At 47.3% G+C, this 20,275-nt stretch overlaps 2 protein-coding genes across 6 annotated transcripts in view; one reads left to right on the top strand and one right to left on the bottom strand.

The window, feature by feature from the left end:
• Positions 1–498: 498 nt before the first annotated feature.
• MPG (N-methylpurine DNA glycosylase) lies at positions 499–14,313 on the bottom strand. Of its 4 annotated transcripts, none has more exons than XM_027654800.1 (6): positions 14,230–14,313; positions 13,783–13,893; positions 9,947–10,085; positions 9,126–9,351; positions 5,989–6,193; positions 499–1,014 (listed from the first exon to the last, which is right to left on the bottom strand). In XM_027654800.1, the coding sequence occupies exons 4-6, from the start codon at positions 9,345–9,347 to the stop codon at positions 620–622; spliced, it is 822 nt and encodes a 273-aa protein (XP_027510601.1). In that variant the 5' UTR covers positions 9,348–9,351; positions 9,947–10,085; positions 13,783–13,893; positions 14,230–14,313; the 3' UTR covers positions 499–619. The 4 variants fall into 4 exon arrangements, with proteins under 4 accessions (XP_027510601.1, XP_027510605.1, XP_027510604.1 ...); XM_027654804.1 differs by having other exon boundaries at positions 499–924; positions 5,998–6,193; XM_027654803.1 differs by having other exon boundaries at positions 9,991–10,085.
• A 124-nt stretch (positions 14,314–14,437) lies between these two features.
• RHBDF1 (rhomboid 5 homolog 1) overlaps positions 14,438–20,275 on the top strand; it is a 59,640-nt gene continuing 53,802 nt past the window's right edge. Inside the window, exons 1-2 of one of the 2 annotated variants that reach the window (XM_027655101.1) lie at positions 14,438–14,454; positions 15,228–17,320. The gene's annotated coding sequence lies outside the window, so the exon portion shown is untranslated. Of the gene's footprint in view, positions 14,455–14,840; positions 17,321–20,275 lie in introns of those variants that run through there. The other variant, XM_027655100.1, reaches the window with a different exon arrangement.

The following is a 20,275-nucleotide window of genomic DNA, read 5'->3' as shown; positions in this document are numbered from 1 at the left end:
AAGGTGTCAGATCAGGTCACTCAGCAGCCTGTCCCGTGGAGGTGTGAACATCCCACAGCTCCTCTGGGCCCCTGTTCCAGCGTTTGACCACCCTCATGGGGAACATTTTTTCCACACAGCTAATGAGAATTTCCTGTTTTCCCACTAATGCCCATTGCCTCTCATCCTGTCTGACAGCAGCCTGGCTCTCTCTTCTCTACGCCCTCCCATGAGGCAGTTGCAGATAACAGTAAGATCCCTCCTTTGTCTCCTCTCCCAGCTCTCATCCCTTCAGTCTGCCCTGCTGCCATCCTGTTTTTGGACTACTCCCCTCTGCTGGGGGCTGGGGCAGTGGGAGCAGCACAGCAGATCAGAGCTGGGAACCTTCTCCAGTCACCCACCCTAATTAAGCCTGGATCCATTGGTAAGGGAGAAAGTGGCCTTCAGTGTCCAACCCAACACCAACTCTGGCTGGGAGGCCCAGTCAGCTCTGCAAATAAACTCCACCTTGCCCCACTCGTTGTGACAAAGTACATTTATTGTTAAAAACCCCCAACCCCTGCATCTGCCACGACACAGCCTGAGGTCCTTGCACAGAGCACAGCTCAAGTCCTGGCTGGTGGCACCCTTGCAAGACTTGTCAGCTGCAAGACAAGTGTCCCCTTGCTGCCATCTCTCTCTCCGTTTTCTTGTCTATAACACTCACAAATTTGTTCCCTCGTAAATAAAACCTGAGTGGTTTCTGTGCCCACTCCCCCCTGTTGCCAATGCCAATCCTCGTGGTGGTCACCACGTCCTGCTCCCCGGGCAGGTCCTGTCCAGGCACCATCCAGATGTCAGTGTCCTGAGTCAGGTCCCTCTGGTCAAAAGCCTTGTCGATGCCAAGGGCCTGGCAGAGCCTGGAGGGCCCGTTGCAGAGCTGCCAGTCCTTGAGCAGCTTGCTGGGGGCTTTCCTGGAGGTCCTGCGCAGCTCCCTCATGGCATCCAGGCCCTGGAGAGGCTCCAGGGAGCGCAGCAGCACCGCAGCCCCCTCCCCTGTGCGGGACAAGAAGGCGGTGTTAGTGCAGGGTGGTGGTTGGGAACACCTCAGCCTTCAGCCCACAGCAGTGCTCAGCTCTGAGCCCACAGAGCAGGGAACTGCCTGCAGCTCCTGCCCTTTGCTCCAAGTGCCAGCCTCTGGAATCAGCCCCTGACCCGCGGGCAGTGCCCGCCCCAGCCTCCTCCCCCTGTCCCACAGCTCTGTGCTCTTTATTCTGCTTTGCTCTTCCCAGCCCCACTTGATGGTACCAAGTCTGAGACTTGCCAGAGGGCAAGAGGCTTTTCTTTTGTCAGCACAATGTTCAGGAATAAATAAACACACATATGGTTCAGTTTTGGCACAGCTACCCAAAGCTGCTCCCAAACCCAGTGGATTTCTAATAAACTCTGATTACAAGAATTCCAGCTAATAAAGGAGAGGAGGAATGAGTCTGGATGCTGCCAGCAGAAAGAGGCAGCTTGCAGAGTTAGGCTGGACAAAGAGAAACCTGGGAAGGAGTTGCAGGCACTGGGAGCAGCTGCTGCTGAGGGAGCCCAGGCTGCAGGTGGCACCATTCCAAACTGCCATGGAGCTGTGACAGGCCTTGGGTAACTGCATGGAGTGATCCAAGCCCTTGTGCCAGGGCAGCTCTCCCAGGGCAGGGACCTGGGGCAGGACAAGCCCCACAGTCCAGCTGTGGGATGAACAGCCCTGGGAGCAGCACTTCAGCAGAGAAGACCTTTCTGTGACAAGAACTGGGGAAAACTGACAGAGTCTCTTCTCAGATGGGATCCACCACCCTGCCAGGTGCCTTAGGGAAACTCCTGCCCTCCCAGCTGCTGCAGCCAGCCAGCTGCCTTCCCTGGTGTTGGTGGCAGTGAAGCAGAGATGCAGCTCTGAAAAGACATTCCCTGGGACAAGGATCTCCAGCCTAAGAGGGACATATACACTCCCTTGGTGTCCAGTAGACAGCAGGGAGGTCTTCTCCTGACCCTGAGTGGGCAAGGAGAGTGCCTGGCACAGCCTGTGCTGCCCCACACAGCTCCCCTCGTGCCGGGGCGCCCACGGCATTCCCGCTGCCGGCATCCGCCCGCTCCCTCTTCAGCCTCGAACATCTGGAGCCCTGCTCATGCCTGGCACAGGCTTTTCTTGTAGGCACTGACAGATCCCTAAGGACCTGTGATTTCCAAAAATAGAATCCCTCTCATACTTTGTACAAATCCCACACTAAATTACCCTCCTGGGCTCCCAAGGAGGACCCGGGCTCTGGCTCTGCCGGTGCTGCCCTGAACGTTCTCTGAGTCCCTGCTGCCCCCAGTGCAGCTCGGTGAAGTCAACAGCCTGATTTCCAACAGCTGTCAGCAATCTGTTCCCAGGCACTCCCTTCTCCAAGGAGGGGGATTGATGCTAATCTGGCAGCCAAAAGCCGCTCGCCTGGACTACAGTGATTTAGAGCTCAAAGGTCATTTTAGATTTTTAAGAACATGTTCCATGTCCTAATTCTGCTTTTTATCCATGCACAAAGAAACATCCTTCACATCGTGTTGCTGCCTCACTTGCCAGGAACAACTCTGGGATTCTGAACAATCACTAATTACACTACTTGCTTTCATCCATCACAAATGCAAGTGGAAACTGTGGTCACACTTGAACTGAACCGAGTCCTTGGGAGTTCATGTGAAGAGAGACAAGCACTTGGAGAAACTGCAGGTGCTCTCAGAGCATCCCAGGGCCCTGGGAGGGGGTACCAGGCATTTCTGTCTCTGGCTGCTCTTTCTGCATTTCCACCTGGAAGTTTCCATGCTCTTTCCAGCTGTGTGCAGGAGACATCATGCACTGCCCCCGAGCGTGACAGCAGCTCCCCAAGAGCTTTGGGAAGAGGTGGAGAGGGCAGGCAGGACAGGAGTGCAGGGATGCCACAATGAGCTACTGCCTTCTTTGCCCCCACGCCCCTGGGTCCTCCTGAACATACTTCCATATCAGAAATTTTATTTTAACTCCAGAAGAGTAGCTGAATCCTTGCAACTCAACTCCTGCCTGCCAGGGTGCTTCAGCCTGCCTCCCTCCCCCTGCCAGCCTGCAGCACTTTGCTCTCAGGGCTCACCTGGCTTTGGCATCTGCCCCACATGGATGTGGCTCCTGACACACCAGAGGCAGCAGGGCCAGCTGGAGATGCCCCAGAATCACTCCATATAATGAGCAACATCCAGATTTAACAACAGCACAGAGGCCAATTCTCTCCCTGAGCAGCCAGAAATCATAAAATGATAGTGAGGTCCCACTCCCCCGCTGTGCAGCTTCCTGCTCCTTCCCTGACACGGCTCCAGCTCCCACTTGGAAACAGCTCTTGACCACTGGAGAGAAGAAAATTTTCTCCTCTCTTCACCCGTGTGACTCACTGCTCCCAAAACACTTCCTTCAAAGCCCTAGGGATCTGAAAGGCAGGGAGAAGCCCCTGCAGTGTGACCCTGGGCTGAGCATCAGTGGGCTCTCGGTTTTACGAGCTGCTCTTTCAGATCTGGCAGCAAAATGCACACCTTGGCACATTGCAGAGAAACAAATCACAGCTTAGTCAAGGAGAAGGATGACTGGCATTTATCCTCTTCCCGAGGCGAGGGAAGCCCAACATCCCTCTTAACTCTGGGGAAAGCTCTTTGTACTTATTGTGCTGCTCAGGATATACTGTAGGATTCATGCACACTAAAAGACATTGGTTATATTTTTTCTATAAGCTCTTCTCCTCTATCATCCATGATTTCTCCAAAGATAGTGATGCCTGCCATGGCTTCAGGCAGTTGCAGTACTTTAACCAGTGATGGGAAGACCTCTCACAGTGAAATCCCACATGATGCAGCTTTATCTAGTGACATGCACAAAGATTTCCCCTTCCTCAGTGACAAAAAATATTGGAGCCCACCCCTCAACTCACGGTTTTATGAACACAGTGCTGCTGGTGACACACTTTTCCTGTCCCTCGGTGATACTGCTGAGCCTGAACTCGAGCATAAACCAATACAGCAAACAGAGGGGAAGGTTTATTCCACCTGGAGTTAAACCAGACAATGCTACGAGGCTGTGTATCAAAACAAATGATCTCTGAAGGGCCAGAGTCTCACGAGCCAAACACCCCACTCTGGACAAGCTCAGCAGAGGGAAGCAAGGAGGAGCAGCATGTAAAGCTTGGTCCATCTCAGAGGGGCTGCAGATCCTGGGCTGGTCAGGGACCAAGAGGGCCCCAGCACGATTCAAATCAGTGTTAAACTACTTTTTAAAGCAAGTGTTTGCCTGTAGAGTGTTCTCTGTGCTGTGAAGAAGGACCAAGCCATGCCACAACAGACAGGGGGGTTGCCAGTGTTTCCTTGTGTTTTCTGCACAGCCAGATCCAAACCAGTTTCTGAGATCTGTCCCATATCCAGACAATGCAGTATTTTTCCCTTCTGCCCAAGTGCCACCACAAAGACAACTTCCTCAATCCTTCCTCAGACTAAACAACAGGACAACTACACAACTCCTTGTCCACCTGAGAAAAGCATCTCAGATAAGATTCCTGCCCAGGTGCTTTCTGTCATCACACCTGCACACGGACAAACACACAGAAGTAGCTCCTACTTGTGTAACAAGAGCACAGCCACAGTATTTACTGCAGTGCCAGAGTAGCTGCATGTGTGACATGCAGACAGGGAGGGAGTTTATGACAAAAAAATCCAAGGAGCTCCATCACCACAGTGAGCTCTTTAACTGATTTGCTACAAAACTAAACACAGGTATGTAAGGAAAAATTTCCCAAAGTATCTATTTCAAAGAAATCTTTCTAGAATTCAGATAAATGCCCTTGTTTTTTTAGTAAAAATTATTATTCCTAATATTTCAAACCCTGACTAATGAACCATCTGCTTTCATTATCTGAACAGATTTGGCAGAGCCAATGTAATGAAATTCACATGTGTTCATCCACCAGATTCCAGACTTTCACTTGGAAAGTCAGGCTCTTCCCCCACAGCACAACCCAGCACTGTTTTCCTGCTTGGCTCCTGTCCAAAGGCCAAAACCTGAGGATTAATGGTCACTCTTACACTTCCTTTCCACTTAGGAATATATAAGCTGTGGAGTTCTTTAACCTTGATCTTCAAAATGGTGAAAAAGAAAGTAAATTGGTTTTGAGGGTTTTTTTTTCTAAAATAGTGGGTATTTACCCAGGAAATACCTGCTGCCATTTCAAGGTGTCTCATTAAGCAGCAGCTTTATTGCAAGGCAAATACTGTCATTCTTACAGGAGTAACAGCTGCCTGTTAAGAGGAGCTGTGGAAGGACAGTCTCAGTAAATTCCAGAATAATTTGATTAGAGCTTGATTATTATATCTTGAGAATAATAAAAGAAGATTGAAGATTCTGTAATAGTCTGAGTATTTTGATTTAGGTGGGGGTTTTTTGGTTTTTAAGAGACAGCAAAGCAGCTAAAATGCTCCTACACTGACTCCTTGCTTAAGCTTAGGACATCTCAGATTGTTTTGTTTTCCCCAACATTTAAAGCCTCTGAAGATAAAGGCAGGAGACAGAGGAGTTTCTTGTCATGACAACAGACACCAAGGTTTAGGCTGTCATTAATGACTCCACATATTTCCCCTACATCAGCACTTTTGAGGAACAAAGTTCACTGAATCACAGGAATGAGGCAGCTCCCCAGGTCATCCAAACTGAAAGCTCCATCCTCTCCAGATTCTCCTCCAGTTCTTAGTCTTTATTTGTGTTCCTGAACAGCTCCCACAGCTCACAGCTGGGACCAAACTGGAGATGGGCCCTGCTTCCCACGCTGCCTGTCCACAGGTCCGTCCTGCTCACAGTGGCAAAGCCCAGGTCCCAGGGGAACATCCTGAGAGCATCACTGACTTCACAGAGCCCACAGGGGGCTGGCAGGTCACTGCAGCACCACAAGTGCAGCTTGAAACATCAGCCCTGTCCTGCAGGCAGCGAATCCTTCAGCCCCAGCTTACCTTGGCTGGAAACATTGACACAGAAGTAGATGCCATAGATCTGGTACACGTACAGAGTTCCTGGTTTCATGAACATGGCCGCGTTCCGCTGAGTTTGCTTCCCACCTTTCGAGTGGGAAGCTTCATCTTCCCCACCCAGATAAGCTTCTGTTTCAACAATCCTGCCCCAGAGCTCTCTGCCATCAGGAAGTTTGCGAACTAAAATCTGAAAAGAGAGGTCAGAGGGCATCAGTTTGCAGCCCTCTGTGCAAAACAGCCGGAGCAAGAGCTGTGGGAACAAAGAAGTAGGAAAAAAAGGAGCTGGTGGTACTAAATACTCTCCTCTCCACGTGGCAGCACTAAGAAGCCAACACCAGCTTCTTCAGCTCCCACTGGCCAGGCCACAGCCCAGCACAAAGAATTCCTACCTGTCATTCACCCCACAAAACGCCTGGAGTGTCTTGCTGTGGCACTATCATAAGAACCAAGTTATAATCCTACATCCCACTGAGCTGCTTTTGTGGTTATTTTCTGTATTCTCCATCAGGTTTGAGGCAAAAAAAGCACCACTGTTATCAACCTTGAAGCATCCTGAATGTATAATCTCTAGATCAGAAGAAATATGACAGTGGCACAATTAAATAACTGCTATGATTAGACAGTTTCTCTCCCTAGAGATGTTTCAAACAAGTCCCAGTCCCTAATCACAGAGATAATCAGCACCAGGGTGAGCATCACTCTCCTATTTCTGTGTTTTTCATGCCACAGAGAGGGGCAGTGCAGGAGAGCTGGGAATTGGCTCCAGGCAGACAACAACAGATCTTTGTTATTACAGTGTGTTCCTTGCTGCTGGTACCTCCTTAAATAAAACAAAGCAGATGCAAGGGAAACAAAACATCACAGTGAAAAGATTCTCTTTCAAAATAAAACAACCACTAAACTTTGTACAAAGGTTTTTGTGGTTTGACCTGGTTTCTAAACTTTGTATTTTACTTAATGTGTACGAAATACTGCAGCACTGCCTCGTTTAGGCAACAGCTCTCAGTTTAATTAGATGACATTCAGCACTTTCATATTGGCAAACCAGCCAGTCAAAAATGACCTTCAGGAAACAAAGCTTAATTCCTAACAGATGCTGGATGGCTAATGCAGATACTGATCTGATCCAGTATGGATGCTCCAGAATTCTGTTTCCAATGCTGCAGCTCTGCTCTATCACAGTTTCCCTACAGCACTGGCCAAATTGTTGAAAATAATCAATTTATTTTGTTTAGGAAAAAATGCAGTGACTTCAGAAAAGCAACTGCCTGTGAACACCCCAAAGGCAGAGAGAGCCCTGTGGCCACATTTCTCTCTCAGTATGATGAAATGCAGTGGTGAAGTTATGACTTTAACTTCATTTCCCTGACTCTTCAGACACACCAAATATTCACAGTTAAAAAATGGTGACCATTCCCAACACCTCACAGTGAGCTATTTCACAGAGGTTTTTATTTCTCACTGAGGATGTATCTTGATGTTCATTTACTGCATGTAACTTTTGGGGTATTTTTTTTTTTGTTTCCAGGAACTCAGGTGTCATGAAAGTAAGCAAGACTAATATACCAGGTGTATATTAAATTTGGAAGAATGAAGATAATGTCTGGTACATTAAATTACCTTTATTGTTATCATTCCAAGAAAATGAGAGAATAGACTGGGTCATGGGAGACTGAGAGTTACACTTTAAAGAAAAGGTAAAATTAAGACACAAATTCCCTGGGTTGTAATTCTAGGACTAAAAGGAACATAGAATTAGGACTCAAACATCATCTGCCCAGGTAACTGAATGCATGAGGATGTCAGAGTCATTCAGACAACAAAAACATCAGTAATGGGAGGCTTCAGGAGCCCTTGGATAGACCAGGACAGGGGCTACCTTTCCTTAGGCATCATCAGAGGGAGCGATCGGGGCTTCCACAGGAAAAGCCTCAACTCTCAAAGGGATCCAGAGCAAAACACAAAGTATCTTCCAAAGACTTATCCCTGACAAACAACTTTGTATCGTGACCACGAAGGATAAAGTTCAGCGTCTTTTAACAAGCGTTAAGGTCCAAAAATAACCTACCAGAGTTCTGCTTCCCAGGAAAAGGAGGAAACTACAGAAAGTGAGGAAGATTGTTGGGAAGAACTTAAGAGGCAGCCAAAGGTTAAGGCTGGAAAGGCAAAGCTCTAGCAGGATGTCTGTGAAGGCAGGTGGAGTACCACAGAGAGGGTAAGGCAGACCAGAGACAAACCCAGCAGGGTTAACAAGCAGAGCAAAGGTGTCAATTGTAAGCATGACAATATCCTTAGAGAATAAGAAAAGGCCAGACACAGCAAACCAGGCCAAAAGCAACAGTTTGTGCAACAAATTCCTCAAGTTATCTAAACCCATGAGAACCCAGAGTCTGCTCACCCTGCAGACAATGAAGGTATAAAAAAGACTCAGAGAAGATAAGACCAGAGCAGTGAAACTAAACACAGTTGTGTTTAGAAGGGCCCAGACTGAACGTTTTCTAGGGAAAACACTGGAGGAACTCCCTCCCACGGGAACAGCAGGAGAGATTTTTGAAGGGCTCACTAATCAGAAGAGACATGTTTAATCTCCACCACTCTGATTTCCAAAGGTTTGCAACAAGGTCCAAAGACTCCTCAAAGTTCTTGCAATGGGATAAGGGAGGAGGTCCCTGCCTGAACAAGAAACTCAGAAACAAAAGATGGGAATGGCAATATTTGGAGTGAAGAGAGTTGAACTGTGGGACTGTGTAATGCTTGGCATCACAAGACAGTAAAATGGAGGCAGAGGAGATGTTGCTGATTTCCACTGGGCCAAGCAAGAGCCAGAAACAAATAAAGCAAGACTTGAAAGGAAAAAAAGGGAGGAAAACTCCACAAGAAACCAATTCTAAAATCTGACAGTAAACAAAACCTGGAAAATTACTCCTCTGACTTCATCAAAAATAGATTTGGCTACTAGTCTTTAAATTCCACTGCACTTAACATGAGAGGGAACGAGAGCTGTGCTCCTAAAATAGCCAAGCCCAGGAGTCAAAAAAAGAACTTCATCCTTTTACATGAAGTTATCAGCTAGCACATGCTCCAGTATTCCAGCAGGACCCTCAGCATTCATGTCTTACCTGTCCCAGAAAGGACTTGGCCAGACTAACACAGGGCTGGTTGAAAAAATCTGCTTCCAGCCGGGAAGAATTTCTCTTCTCTGTCACAAAGTATTTGCTGCTTTTCGGAGAACAATCTCCACCAGGTGCAGTGTTCAGGTTCTCCAGGGCATTGATCTGAGGGAAGCTGGAGTTGCTCTGAAGAGCACTTAACTGAGCCAACAGCTTTCTTTTTCTTGGCATAGTTCTAGAAAAATATAAAGATAATTAGAAATATAAAGCTAATTTAAAAGCACAAGCTCCCGTTTTCATGCCTCTCTCCACAACAGTGAACCTGAAATCTACAGCTCCTTGGGTAACCTGTGCAAACTACAGAAGCAGGTGACAAATTTAGCTGTGTTTACACCAGGCTGGGCAAATATTGGGCTCTCCTGATAAGCAAACAGAACACAGCAGATTGAGTATTCATCTTCTAAGGACTGCAGATAAAAAGCAACTCTGCTCCACTTAGCAGTGAAAATAAGTTTGCTGTTAGGTTAAAAAATTGCAACCAAAGGTGAACCAGTGCTATGAGCTTTTTTTACCTAAAACTAATGTAATCTTTTAAGCAGACAGGAAAAAACCAGAAAACAACCCCTTCAGGAACTGTGCTGCCTCAGAAAGCCCAGAAGCTGTGTATCAATGTTTTTAAGCAGTAATGCAGCCAGGTCAGAACCTAAAACTCCACAGGACACAGAACATTTGAGCTGGGAGATGCACCATTCACAGTCACAAGTGTGTTCATCATTCTGTTGAAATGTTTCTGTAGAACCTCCCAAAAGTAACCTTTAAATTCAACCTACCAGAAGGATCAAGAGCAGCCTGTGTTCCAGTCAACAGTATGTACTTGAGGCAACTACATAATCCAAAATTATTCTTCTAGTTGGTCTATGCAAGCTCCAAAAATCTGGTGTTTCTTTTTCAGTGCTTCATTCCTTCTGCCTGTTGAACAGGAAAAAACTTATTTATTCAGTGTACAAAGCACTTTGAAATAGGCTATGAGATTCTGGAGCTGGAGATATGATACCAACAGTGTATCACTGGCTCAAACTCCAGAACAATTTGCAGTTTTCTGTTGGTCCAGCAAAACACCATCTCCCAGCAGGGCAGTGCTGGAGATGCTCTTTAGCCTCTGTTACACAAAAGCCATGAAAGCACTGGGGAATGCACTGAATGAATACACAGAAAGCTCAAACCAAACTTTTAAAACTCCCCCAGTGGCACTAAATTTGGAAAGTGTCAGCCTCAAAAAAAAGGACTTTGCAACGAGAAGGCAAAGACAAGAGATTTTAGAAGATGCCTCGTTGGTTCTGAAATTCATCCACATGTAGATGGAAGGGAAAAAAAAGCAAAGGTTCAACATCATGCAGAATTAGAAATGGAGAAAGACTCCTGTCCACAGCTCAGCCTGCAAGGGAAGTACATATGTAAGTAATTAGCTGTTGCCACTCATTTTTCACCAGAACACCACCTTTTAAAAATGACCACAAAAACTTTCACCATCAAACCCAATCTTTTATCTTGCTCTGATGATTCTCATAAGGAAAGATCCACCAGCAACAGCTTCCCTGAACTCCAGTGAAACAAATTCAGCATTGCTACACTCTGAATCACCAGTGCCAATTCCCCAACAGTGTTATGTTTCGCTTCAGAAGAATCCAGACACAAACATACAAAAATAGGCAGCAAAAAAAAAATAAATCACATTGGTATGACTGGCAGAGAGGTGGGATGGTTTTCTTTTTTTTTTTTCCCCTAAAGATCTAATTCTTTACTGCAGTAATTCAGTGGTGTCAGAGACTTGCCATAGAACAGCCAGCTCCATGCCAGGTACTCTGCCCTCAACTCTGGCTTTCACCTGGTGGGAATTCTTTAAAATTTTGCCAAAATTCAGCAGCCTGCCTCAGACAAAACTGCCTGGTGGCCTTTGGCAAGAGTGCTGTCAAGGAGAAGGATAAGAATAGGGAAGAGTGTTGCAGGAAGGAAGGGCTCTTCACACATCTCAGTATCAGACTGACCCTCTGAAACACTCAGTCAAGGGAATGCTTCCCACTGAAGACAAAACCTCCAGACTTCTCTGACAGTATTAACTGGAACTTCCAGCTCATCAGCCACAGATAAAGACACACTGCAAACATGGCTGGTTGGAGTGGAGCATTAACTCACTTGGTAATTTGTGCTCTGATGGAATGAGACACCAGAAACATGATCCGAGTTGCCTGGCACCTACTGCCTTTCCAATGAAACAATTCTTCAAAGCTGCAAGGGCTCTCGTGCCCATGTTCCACCAGCAGCCTCAGGGCACTTGCAATTCCATTGCTGAGGGCTGATCCTACACACATCTCAGCACCTTCAACTCTCACTGGAAGCAGCAGTAGGGAAGTGCCTTATAGGCAGGAGAAATGGGTCACACACAGAAGTGGGGCTGCAGAATGAGGGGGCTGCAGTTATCATCTCAGAATCCAAAAAAATCCTCACCCTACCCTCTGTCTCCCTGTTCATGAAGACATGAAAGATATGAAGCAGAAAACCCTATGCCTCAAAGCCCACCTATGCCTTCTGTGAAGGATGTTGCTTGTATATCCAAATAATCCCTTCTTGCCTAGGAAAAAACACAGTGTAAAAGACAGCACTTACCACATATCCAAGCCCTCTGCATTTGGGAATAAAGAGACATCACCTCCTCACATCTAAGCCCACAGACAAATCCTGCAACTTTACTTTTCATTTTTTAATCTAGATTTTCTTGCTTGTGCAGTAAACAAATTCCACTTCTGGGCCTCAAATAACCAGCCGTGGGTTTGATCACTTCTTACTAATCCTGTTGTAACCAAACTAACCACAAGTTTTTAAGTACATGTGTGTTCACATGTACCAAAAAAAAAAAAAAAAAGGCATGGAAGTCAGAAAAGGAAGATCAAGAAGATCAAGAGCTGACTCAGTTCTGCACAAATGCCTGGAGTGTTCAGGGCTCCTGGGCTTATCTCAGGCTCAGGACCCTGCAAGCCAGAATCAGAGAGACACTGAAAATCTGTGTAAAGCACAGCTCAGCAGCAGATACACCCTGTGGTCAAGGCACAGCAGAGTCTACAGAGACTTCTTTTAATCTTTCTAACAAGACTGCATTTGCAGGCATTTCCTTGGGTATTTAATGACCTTTCACTAAAAGGAGGCAAAAAAATAAAATCCCAGCAGCAATTTGCTTGTACTTGTGGCTCACAGGTCCAGACAGCCTCAAAGCCTTCCTCAGGCACATCTGTCTTGCTGACAGCAGGATGAAGAGGTGCACATAAAACACTGCCACTTCTGGACAGACAACTCCTCACAGCAATTCCCAGCTGCACAGGTTTTAAGTGGGAATACACGACCAGTCAGTGCTGGGTCAGACCAAAGGACACCTCTCCCTGTATCCTGCTCTCCAGCACAGGTCAAAAGCAGGAGCCTGGGGAAGAACAGAACGAGCACACAGTGTGTCTCCACACATCTAGATTGGAACCTTCTGATCCAGGCACAGTGTCTGTGTGCTCAGTAACTGTGAGCTTACACATTCTGCCCTGAGCCTGTGTAAAATAACCCAAATGGAGGAAGAGAACGTCACAGAATTAGTGACTACTGCTCCAAAAACTCACTCATTTTGTGTGTGAAATTAGCACTGCTCCCCACCCACAATAAATTACTTTACACCTGCAATCCATCATCCCCCAGCCCTCTTCTTTATCACCTCAAATAAAGTAAAGCCAGCTGGATTTTTCCAGGTCCTTTACAAACCATCCTGTGGCACGCCAGTGGTGACCTCCAGCCACCACCAGAGCTGCCCATTTACCCACATCCTCTTTCCCACCTTTGCCAAAACTATTTATGACAGGGAACTCCCTTATTATATCAAGGGCTGCTCAGGTGAGGGCTTCTGTTTAAGCTTCCTGAAATCTGAGTACAGACTGTAAGCCAGACCTCTCAATATGTTTATTTAGACCTGCAGAGAATTCCAACTTTTTTTTAAGGTATGACTTTTCACCCACGCTGACTTTTCCTCCTGGATAATATTTATGCAGCTGTCCCATAACCCTACCTAGCTGTATTTTCTACTAATTCACTTGGTGGTCAAACTTCCAGATCTGCAGTCCATGGATTTTCCCCTAGAACCCTCTTTAGAAATTAGTGACACATTTGCTGCTGAGACCATCGTTAGCAACACCGTCCCTGGGGGCTTCATCTGGTTTGGCAATTTATTCCTGCCTGCTTCTGCCAGTTGGGCAACTTATTCCTGCCTGTTACTCCTCTCTATTTGCCCCAATAACTCTTATAAAGACACTTCATTTTAAGCCAAATCCTTCAGTGAGTTCCTGTCTAGTCTACTGTATTAGTAACCAGAAGTAAGTTAATAATGTATAGTTTCCTGGACAAGTGTGAGATGCAGGGGAAAAAACCCTGAAAAGAAGAGGCAGGAGTGAATATAATGCCAAACATAAAGTCAAATTCTCCAGAAAAAAAACCAAACCCAACCTTGAAAGAAGGGTGCAGGTAGGAGCTAATGTAACCAGAAATATAAACATTAAATAAATTTCTCCACAGACAGATGTTGACACTATGTGCAATAATAACACCTCAAAAATACGCCGAAATGGATGCTTTTATTCACCTTACTGAGTGCTGGGGATCTCATTTCCCACAAGACATCCTTGCAATTCCACTCCTCGCTCCCACTGCCTTACCGAGCATCTTGGGCCCTTTTGGAACGAAACTCACCCTTCTGTAAAGAACAAGGAAACGCAAAAAAAAAACGAGGGATGACGGAAAACCCCCAACTAAAAGCTCTCACAGCACAATCACCCCCCCGTTTCGGTTTGAGGACTCTCTTGATTTGGATGGGAATCAAGGGCGGGGGAGGGTGTGGACAGACGGGGAGGCCCTGGCAGTGCTCGGCAAGGCCGGCCGGGCCCATCCGGCGGTGCCGGGGCCGCCGCCGGCCCGAGTGCTCGGAGCTCGAGCTCCCTCACCCGCCATCCGCGGCTATTCGCGGCTATTCCCGGTTATTCCCGGCCGTTCCCGGTTATTCCCGGCCGTTGCCGGGCCCCCCCTCACGCACCTGCCGGGCCCGTTCCCGCCGCGGGCGGGGCGCGCGCAGCCCCTGGCGCGGCCCCGCGGAAGCCCCGGAGCTCCGTGAGGGGAGGGGCGGGAGGGGCCGGGGCGGCGGGGCGGGCTCGGCGCTGAGGGGGCAGAGCTGCTGTCAGTGCCGGTGTGGGTGTGCTGCTCGTTCGCCGCTCTTTCCTGTCGCTCTGGGTCTTGTTTTCTGGAGCACAGACCCTCCTCTGTGAGCAGTGTCTGAACTCCCCCTGGTTTTCACGCGCTTCTCGCTGTTTCGTGTTAATCGTTAATTCGGCAATCAGAAAGGCTGAGGGAATTGGGGGTGTTCAGCCCGGAGAAGGCTCAGGGAGACCTCAGAGCCCCGTCCAGTGCCTAAAGGGGGTCCAAGAGAGCTGGAGGGGGACTTTGGACAAGGGTCTGGAGTGATGGGACCAGGGGGAATGGCTTCCCACTGCCAGAGGGCAGGGTTAGATGGGATATTGGGAAGAAATCCTTCCCTCTGCGGGGCCCTGGCACGCAGAGAAGCTGTGGTTGTCCCATCCCTGGAAGTGTCCAAGGCCAGGCTGGACGGGGCTTGGAGCAACCTGGGCTGGTGGAAGGTGTCCCTGCCCATGGCAAGGGGTGGAATGAGATGATCTTTAAGGTCCCTTCCAACCCAAACCATTCTGTGGTTCTCCTCAGAAAAGTAAAGGGGTGAATGCACGTTCTGATGAACCCGCATGGTCACAAGCTGGCTTTATAGGGAGCTGCATTAGTTATTCTCTCAGTTCACCAAATAACAAGTATCTGGCCTGCAGAAAAAAATTCTTGGCTTCAGCTTTTATCCAGATGGAGCATATGGTCAAAAAGGGGTCAAAAATATGGTTTTTCCTCACAACATTCTGGGGACAGGCAGTTGGGGCTGTTGATTCATAAACAAGTGTTTGCACCAAGGGTATGAGGGAAAGTCTGATGGATCAGAATGGATTTATTCCCGTTTTCTGTAACAAAATACTCCAGGACAGCTCCAGCCAGGAACCAGAGATGCAGAGAACGAGCCCTTACTGTCTACCCCTTTTGTGAATTTGGAAGGAAGAAGGATAAGTTACTTTACTGGCTATTATTTTAGGAGACATTGACAGCTTTGGAGGTGCAGCCAGGTGTATGAGTGGCTAAAGGTGTTCTTATGGAAGGAGAAATGGGGACCAGCAGTCCAGAGGTGAATTCAAATCTGAGCAAGCTGGATAAAATGCTTTGGCATTCCTGTAAACCCTGAACTGAGCCCAGAATTACCAAATTTTACTATTCCAGTTTAATAGGAAGATGTAAAAAAATACCCAAACCAACCATGAATGGAGCAAACACAGAGTCTGTGACACAATATTAATTCTTTTTGACCATGAAAAGACAGCTGATATACTTTGGAGCCCAAAGAAACACACCAAGAATGCACTGAAAAGCCCTTGAATCGTCATTGTAAAGCACGACATCGCTGCTACTGTAGTGGTATAAAAAAGAAAGGGAAGGAAACATGCATAAGTCTTAAAGTTATTGATGCTGGAGATCTCTGTATGATGTTTTAGTTAAAATGAACAAAAATAAGCTCAGGAGAGGGAGGATTCCCTGGAGAGACATTACCTGCTGGCAGCACATATGGGTTTAGCTCCAGTCTGAAAGGAGCCATTTGTGTATCAGCAAAGGCAACAAGAGAAGATTTTAACAGTGATTAACAGTGTTGACTGAGTGTCTCCGAAAGAGCATCAAGGAATTCCCGACTTGCATGGTTCACATCCCAGCTTTAATGTGGTATTAATATAACAGAGGAAGACCAAAGAAAGTGCGTGAAAAGGAAGATAAAAAAAAATAATCAAACATCAAACTGGCCTTTCAGCGAATTATGAAACTTAAAGGGGAAAATGAGCAAGAATAGGAGCTGTGGGAAGGACTTCCTGGGGTCAGGCTAGTTCAGCTCTGCAGGCTTTCTCCTGTGGGAGTCTGTGGGACAGGCACTCTCAGGAATGCTGGCTTCTTTGACAGCAGATCCGTTTCATGCCCAAAGGAAGTATTTAAAGCTTTTTAGCACCTGAGGAATGCAAATTGCTCCAAGCTACAGCATATGCCATGTTCTGCATTCGTCCAATAACTTCACTGTTACAGAATCAACACCTAAAATAGCCTCCTGTAAAAGCCGTTCTGTTGGAGAAGATTAAAGTTCCCCTCCCCGCGGGGCAAAACCTTTTCAATGTGGTAGGAATGACTTGGAATCCGTGGTTGGACAATCTGGCTGGCGCAGCCCCCGGGGTCTGTGGGGGTCTGTGGCACAGCGGGGCGCACACAGCGCGCCGAGCTTTTCTTGGAGCAGAAACTGTTTGCAGAGTGGTTCCCTACGGCTCCCGGGCCGTGCAGGCTGCAGAGTTACCGTCCTGTTACAGCGAGGACAGCAGATCAGCACGGATAAAGCAGAAGGGGCAGATTTTCAAGTTTTCTCTTTGCAAGGTGCCAAACGGAGCTTCAGCTGAAAGCCTCCTCTGTCCCGTTAGGAGGAGACACGGAGTCCCCCACTGACCACGGACTGGCCACTTCACACAGCCAGCACTGCAAGACAGCTGCAACACTCTGTGAGCCAACTAGTGAAGAATTCCCATGGATGAAAACGCTCCAAACAGCACAGGGTTTTTATGACATCCCCTCCTGGCCTCTCCTGACATCCAGTCTTGGCTGCCGCTTCCTACTTATCCTCAACTGCCAGTGAGTCTCATTCAGAGCTATTTCCAGCCAGTGGCTGTTTGAGGTGCACACAACCCTCAAATTAGTACCAGAACTAACCCACTACTGGAAGGGAGAGGTGCTTGTAGCTGCCTCGGTATCTCCCACACCCAAGATGAGCCACAGACCAAATGTCCAGTTCTGTGAATCAAGCCCATTCAATCTGTTGTATAAGCAGATCTGTATGTTTTACACTAAATTTGGTGACATCCATCTGTGGTGGATTCCAGTCCTCCTGCTTTGCACTCAGAGTGCAAGGAATCCTAGCAAGTGCTCTGCTTGTAATTGTTCAGATTGTGAAAGCAAGAGACCTTCTGGAAGCCTCATCTCTGGACCAGAGAGGGCAGGCAAGTCCTATTTAGTAATATATTAATGGATTCTACTAGTCTTTTTTGTTTGTTTGTTTTGTATGAAAGACATTTTTGTTCCCTGACAACACAGAAATGCTTGGCTTTACAGGATTGCTCGGTGCAGAGGAACAAATAGATTAGATATTAGGAAGAAATTCTTCCCTGTGAGGGCGGTGAGGCCCTGGCACAGGTTGCCCAGAGAAGCTGTGGCTGCCCCATCCCTGGAAGTGTCCAAGGCCAGTTTGGGCAAGGCTTGGTCTAGTGGAAGGTGCCCTGCCCATGGCAGGGATTTGGAACTGGGTGACCTTAAGGTCCCTTTCAACCCAAACCATTAAAACAATATAAAAAAAAGCCAAAACCCAAGTGACTGGGCTGATGGGCTCTGCTCCCTGCATTTGTAGGACTGATTTCTTACCTGATGTCTCCAGTGAAATTGGTTTTGATGGTGCCATAAGGACAGCTGTGCCTGGGGGCCTCTCCCAGCTGCACAGGAACAGTGGGAAGCTGGAGAATGAGACCAAACTAGGCTGAACTGGCAGGAGATTGGGAGGCATGACATGATTGCCCCAGCAATCAGCCAAGCTTTTTTAAAACATGGTAGTTTCCTTTTCTGAAGGGGTTAAATAGAGCTTATTTTCAAAGAGGAGCCATGCTGCAAGCATGCTTATAAATCTGTCAAAACAGAGAAAGAGTATCCACGAGAGTGTGGAGAGATTTGTACATACATACATACATACATATATATATTGAGTATATTGAGTCAAGCCTAAGAGCTCTTAACCATCTCCAGCTCTGCCCCTCTGCTGAGAGTGCTCAGAATGTGCTGGATGCAGGAAAAAGCCAATTAAAGAAATTCCTCTGGCTCTTTGCCCCCAGCCACTCATTCTTGCCTCTCAGAAGAGTTTCCCCATCACTGTACCAGTACAGTAACTTGTAGAGCTGTGCTTAAACCAGCTCCCTGACCTGGCTGAGGTTAAAATCTCTTCCCGGTGCTGCCGCCACCACATCCATGCCCTCCAGACTGAACAACAGGTCACCTTTGACAGGTGTAGCCTGGAGCAGTAAAGGAGAGACAGGCAGGAATGAGGAGCCTCAGCAAAGCTGGGGGCAGGGTAACACACTGAGGAATCAGCGTGGCTCTGCAGCCTGTGCAGTGCCAGCAGGTAGCATGGTTCAGAGAAGCTCTGCCAGTGTCCCACAGCAGACAGAAAATACGCAAATGAAGGTGCAGCTGTTTTTACAGGAGTAATGCTGTACCCTTTGCAATGCTGAAATGCTGCTGGGAGGGGACTTTCAGAGGTGATCCTTGTGTTGCATGAGTGGAATAAAGGCTGGTCACCTACTTACTGGCTCTCCTGGGAAAACATCAGAGCATTTTCCAGTGGAGATCAGAAGTTATGGACTGAATGGGACCCAGTCACTCTCTGTCTTAGGGGTTCATTACAAACCTTGGCATGGGGAGAGTGAGCAAAGACTGAAAAGGAAAGAAAGTGGCCTAGAAAGTGCCAGGATCAAAAAAAAAACCAAAAAAAAAAAGAGAGAGAGAGACAATTCACACATAGACTGAGGAGCTTATTTCCATAGGATACCGTGAGTATTAAAATACTGTTTGGGTTCAAGGACCTATTGAAGAAATACCAGGAGGAAAAGTCTGTCCAGGCTGTTACACACAGACACAGCATCTCTGCCTCAGGAAGTCCCTGAGCCACAAACCACTGGGTCTGGTGGAATATTTAAGAGAAATATGACTCTATACTTGACCTGTTTTCATACTGTCTGTAAGCTTTCACAATTCACTGCTCTTGGGGGGTAGATATCTTCTGCTCCATGGGCCTGTTATCTGACTCATCCAGCTCTTAGAGACATTTTGCAGGAGTCACAATTGTTTCGCTTATCCTGCTTAGCTGATATCTTCTCATAAATCTAAGTTCATCCAGGAAATGCCCAGAAGGTGAAAGAGAACTGTTCAAAGAGCAAAAACGCCCCAAATTCTTCTTTGGTGAAACAGGACTGCCCACCCCAGCCCGTGGTGTTTGCTATCACAGACATCCAAATTTAGGAAACATATGGGCGTGGGCATATTTAGAGTCATTGACCACAGGCATGACATAGCACTGGTTACTAAAACGGACCTGAAGTTGTTTGCCCTGCAGGATATGGTGAGGAGGCTTGGATTGAGTATCATTGACTAAGGTCACAAGAGTTAAGCCTGAAATAGCAGAACTTGAGAAGGTTTGGGATGTAAACAGGTGACTGGAGGGAGCTTTCTGCGAGGGATAATCATTGACCAGAAGTGTTGGCACACGGGACCTGATCTGAGAAAGGCTTTACTGCCTGTAGCTGTGCTGGCAACTCAAAGATTAGCTCTGCATTCACTGCAAGTTAATTATAGGCCAAGTCATTTGTAACTCCATCCTGCCCTCTTAGATTAAAAGAAAAATCATAAATGCTGCAAGAGAGAGGCTCATCTTTGGGCTCACAAGCCAGAGCAGGAGACAGAGACCTCTTCTCTTGGGGTCTGTGTTTCAAGTTTATCGTTGTAACTAAAATTGCTGCTGCATTTCCCTGTTAACCTTTCCCAGGGTAAGAAAATTCACACACTCACACTGCCCATCTCCTCCCCTTTTGAATCTGCAGGCTGAGTTCCTCTAGATTTTATAAAACCTGGTTTCTGGGCAGAGGGAAAAGACCTGGAATCATGTCCCTCCTTACAGAAAGAAAGAAGAATGTGCTCAGCGATTCCCTGCACTGTCTGAAGTGTTCTGGGTGATCAGCACAGATGTACTGCCCAGCCAGTGCATGCTGCCTGTGGGACACTGGAGGCAGAGGGGAGCTGTCAGCATTACCAGGTCCTCAGGAAAACAAGGGGAGACAGAGGTTATTGTGGAAAGGAAGGGGAATGGGACACAGGAGCCTCGGAAACTGTACTTTGTCCCGCTGCTCAAAGAGCAA

The sequence above is a fragment of the Corapipo altera genome, unplaced genomic scaffold, assembly GCF_003945725.1.
Source record: "Corapipo altera isolate COAL_440 unplaced genomic scaffold, ASM394572v1 98, whole genome shotgun sequence".
Taxonomy (NCBI): domain Eukaryota; kingdom Metazoa; phylum Chordata; class Aves; order Passeriformes; family Pipridae; genus Corapipo; species Corapipo altera.
Note: the sequence above shows the minus strand (reverse complement) of the source record. Positions and strands in the feature narration are given on the sequence as shown.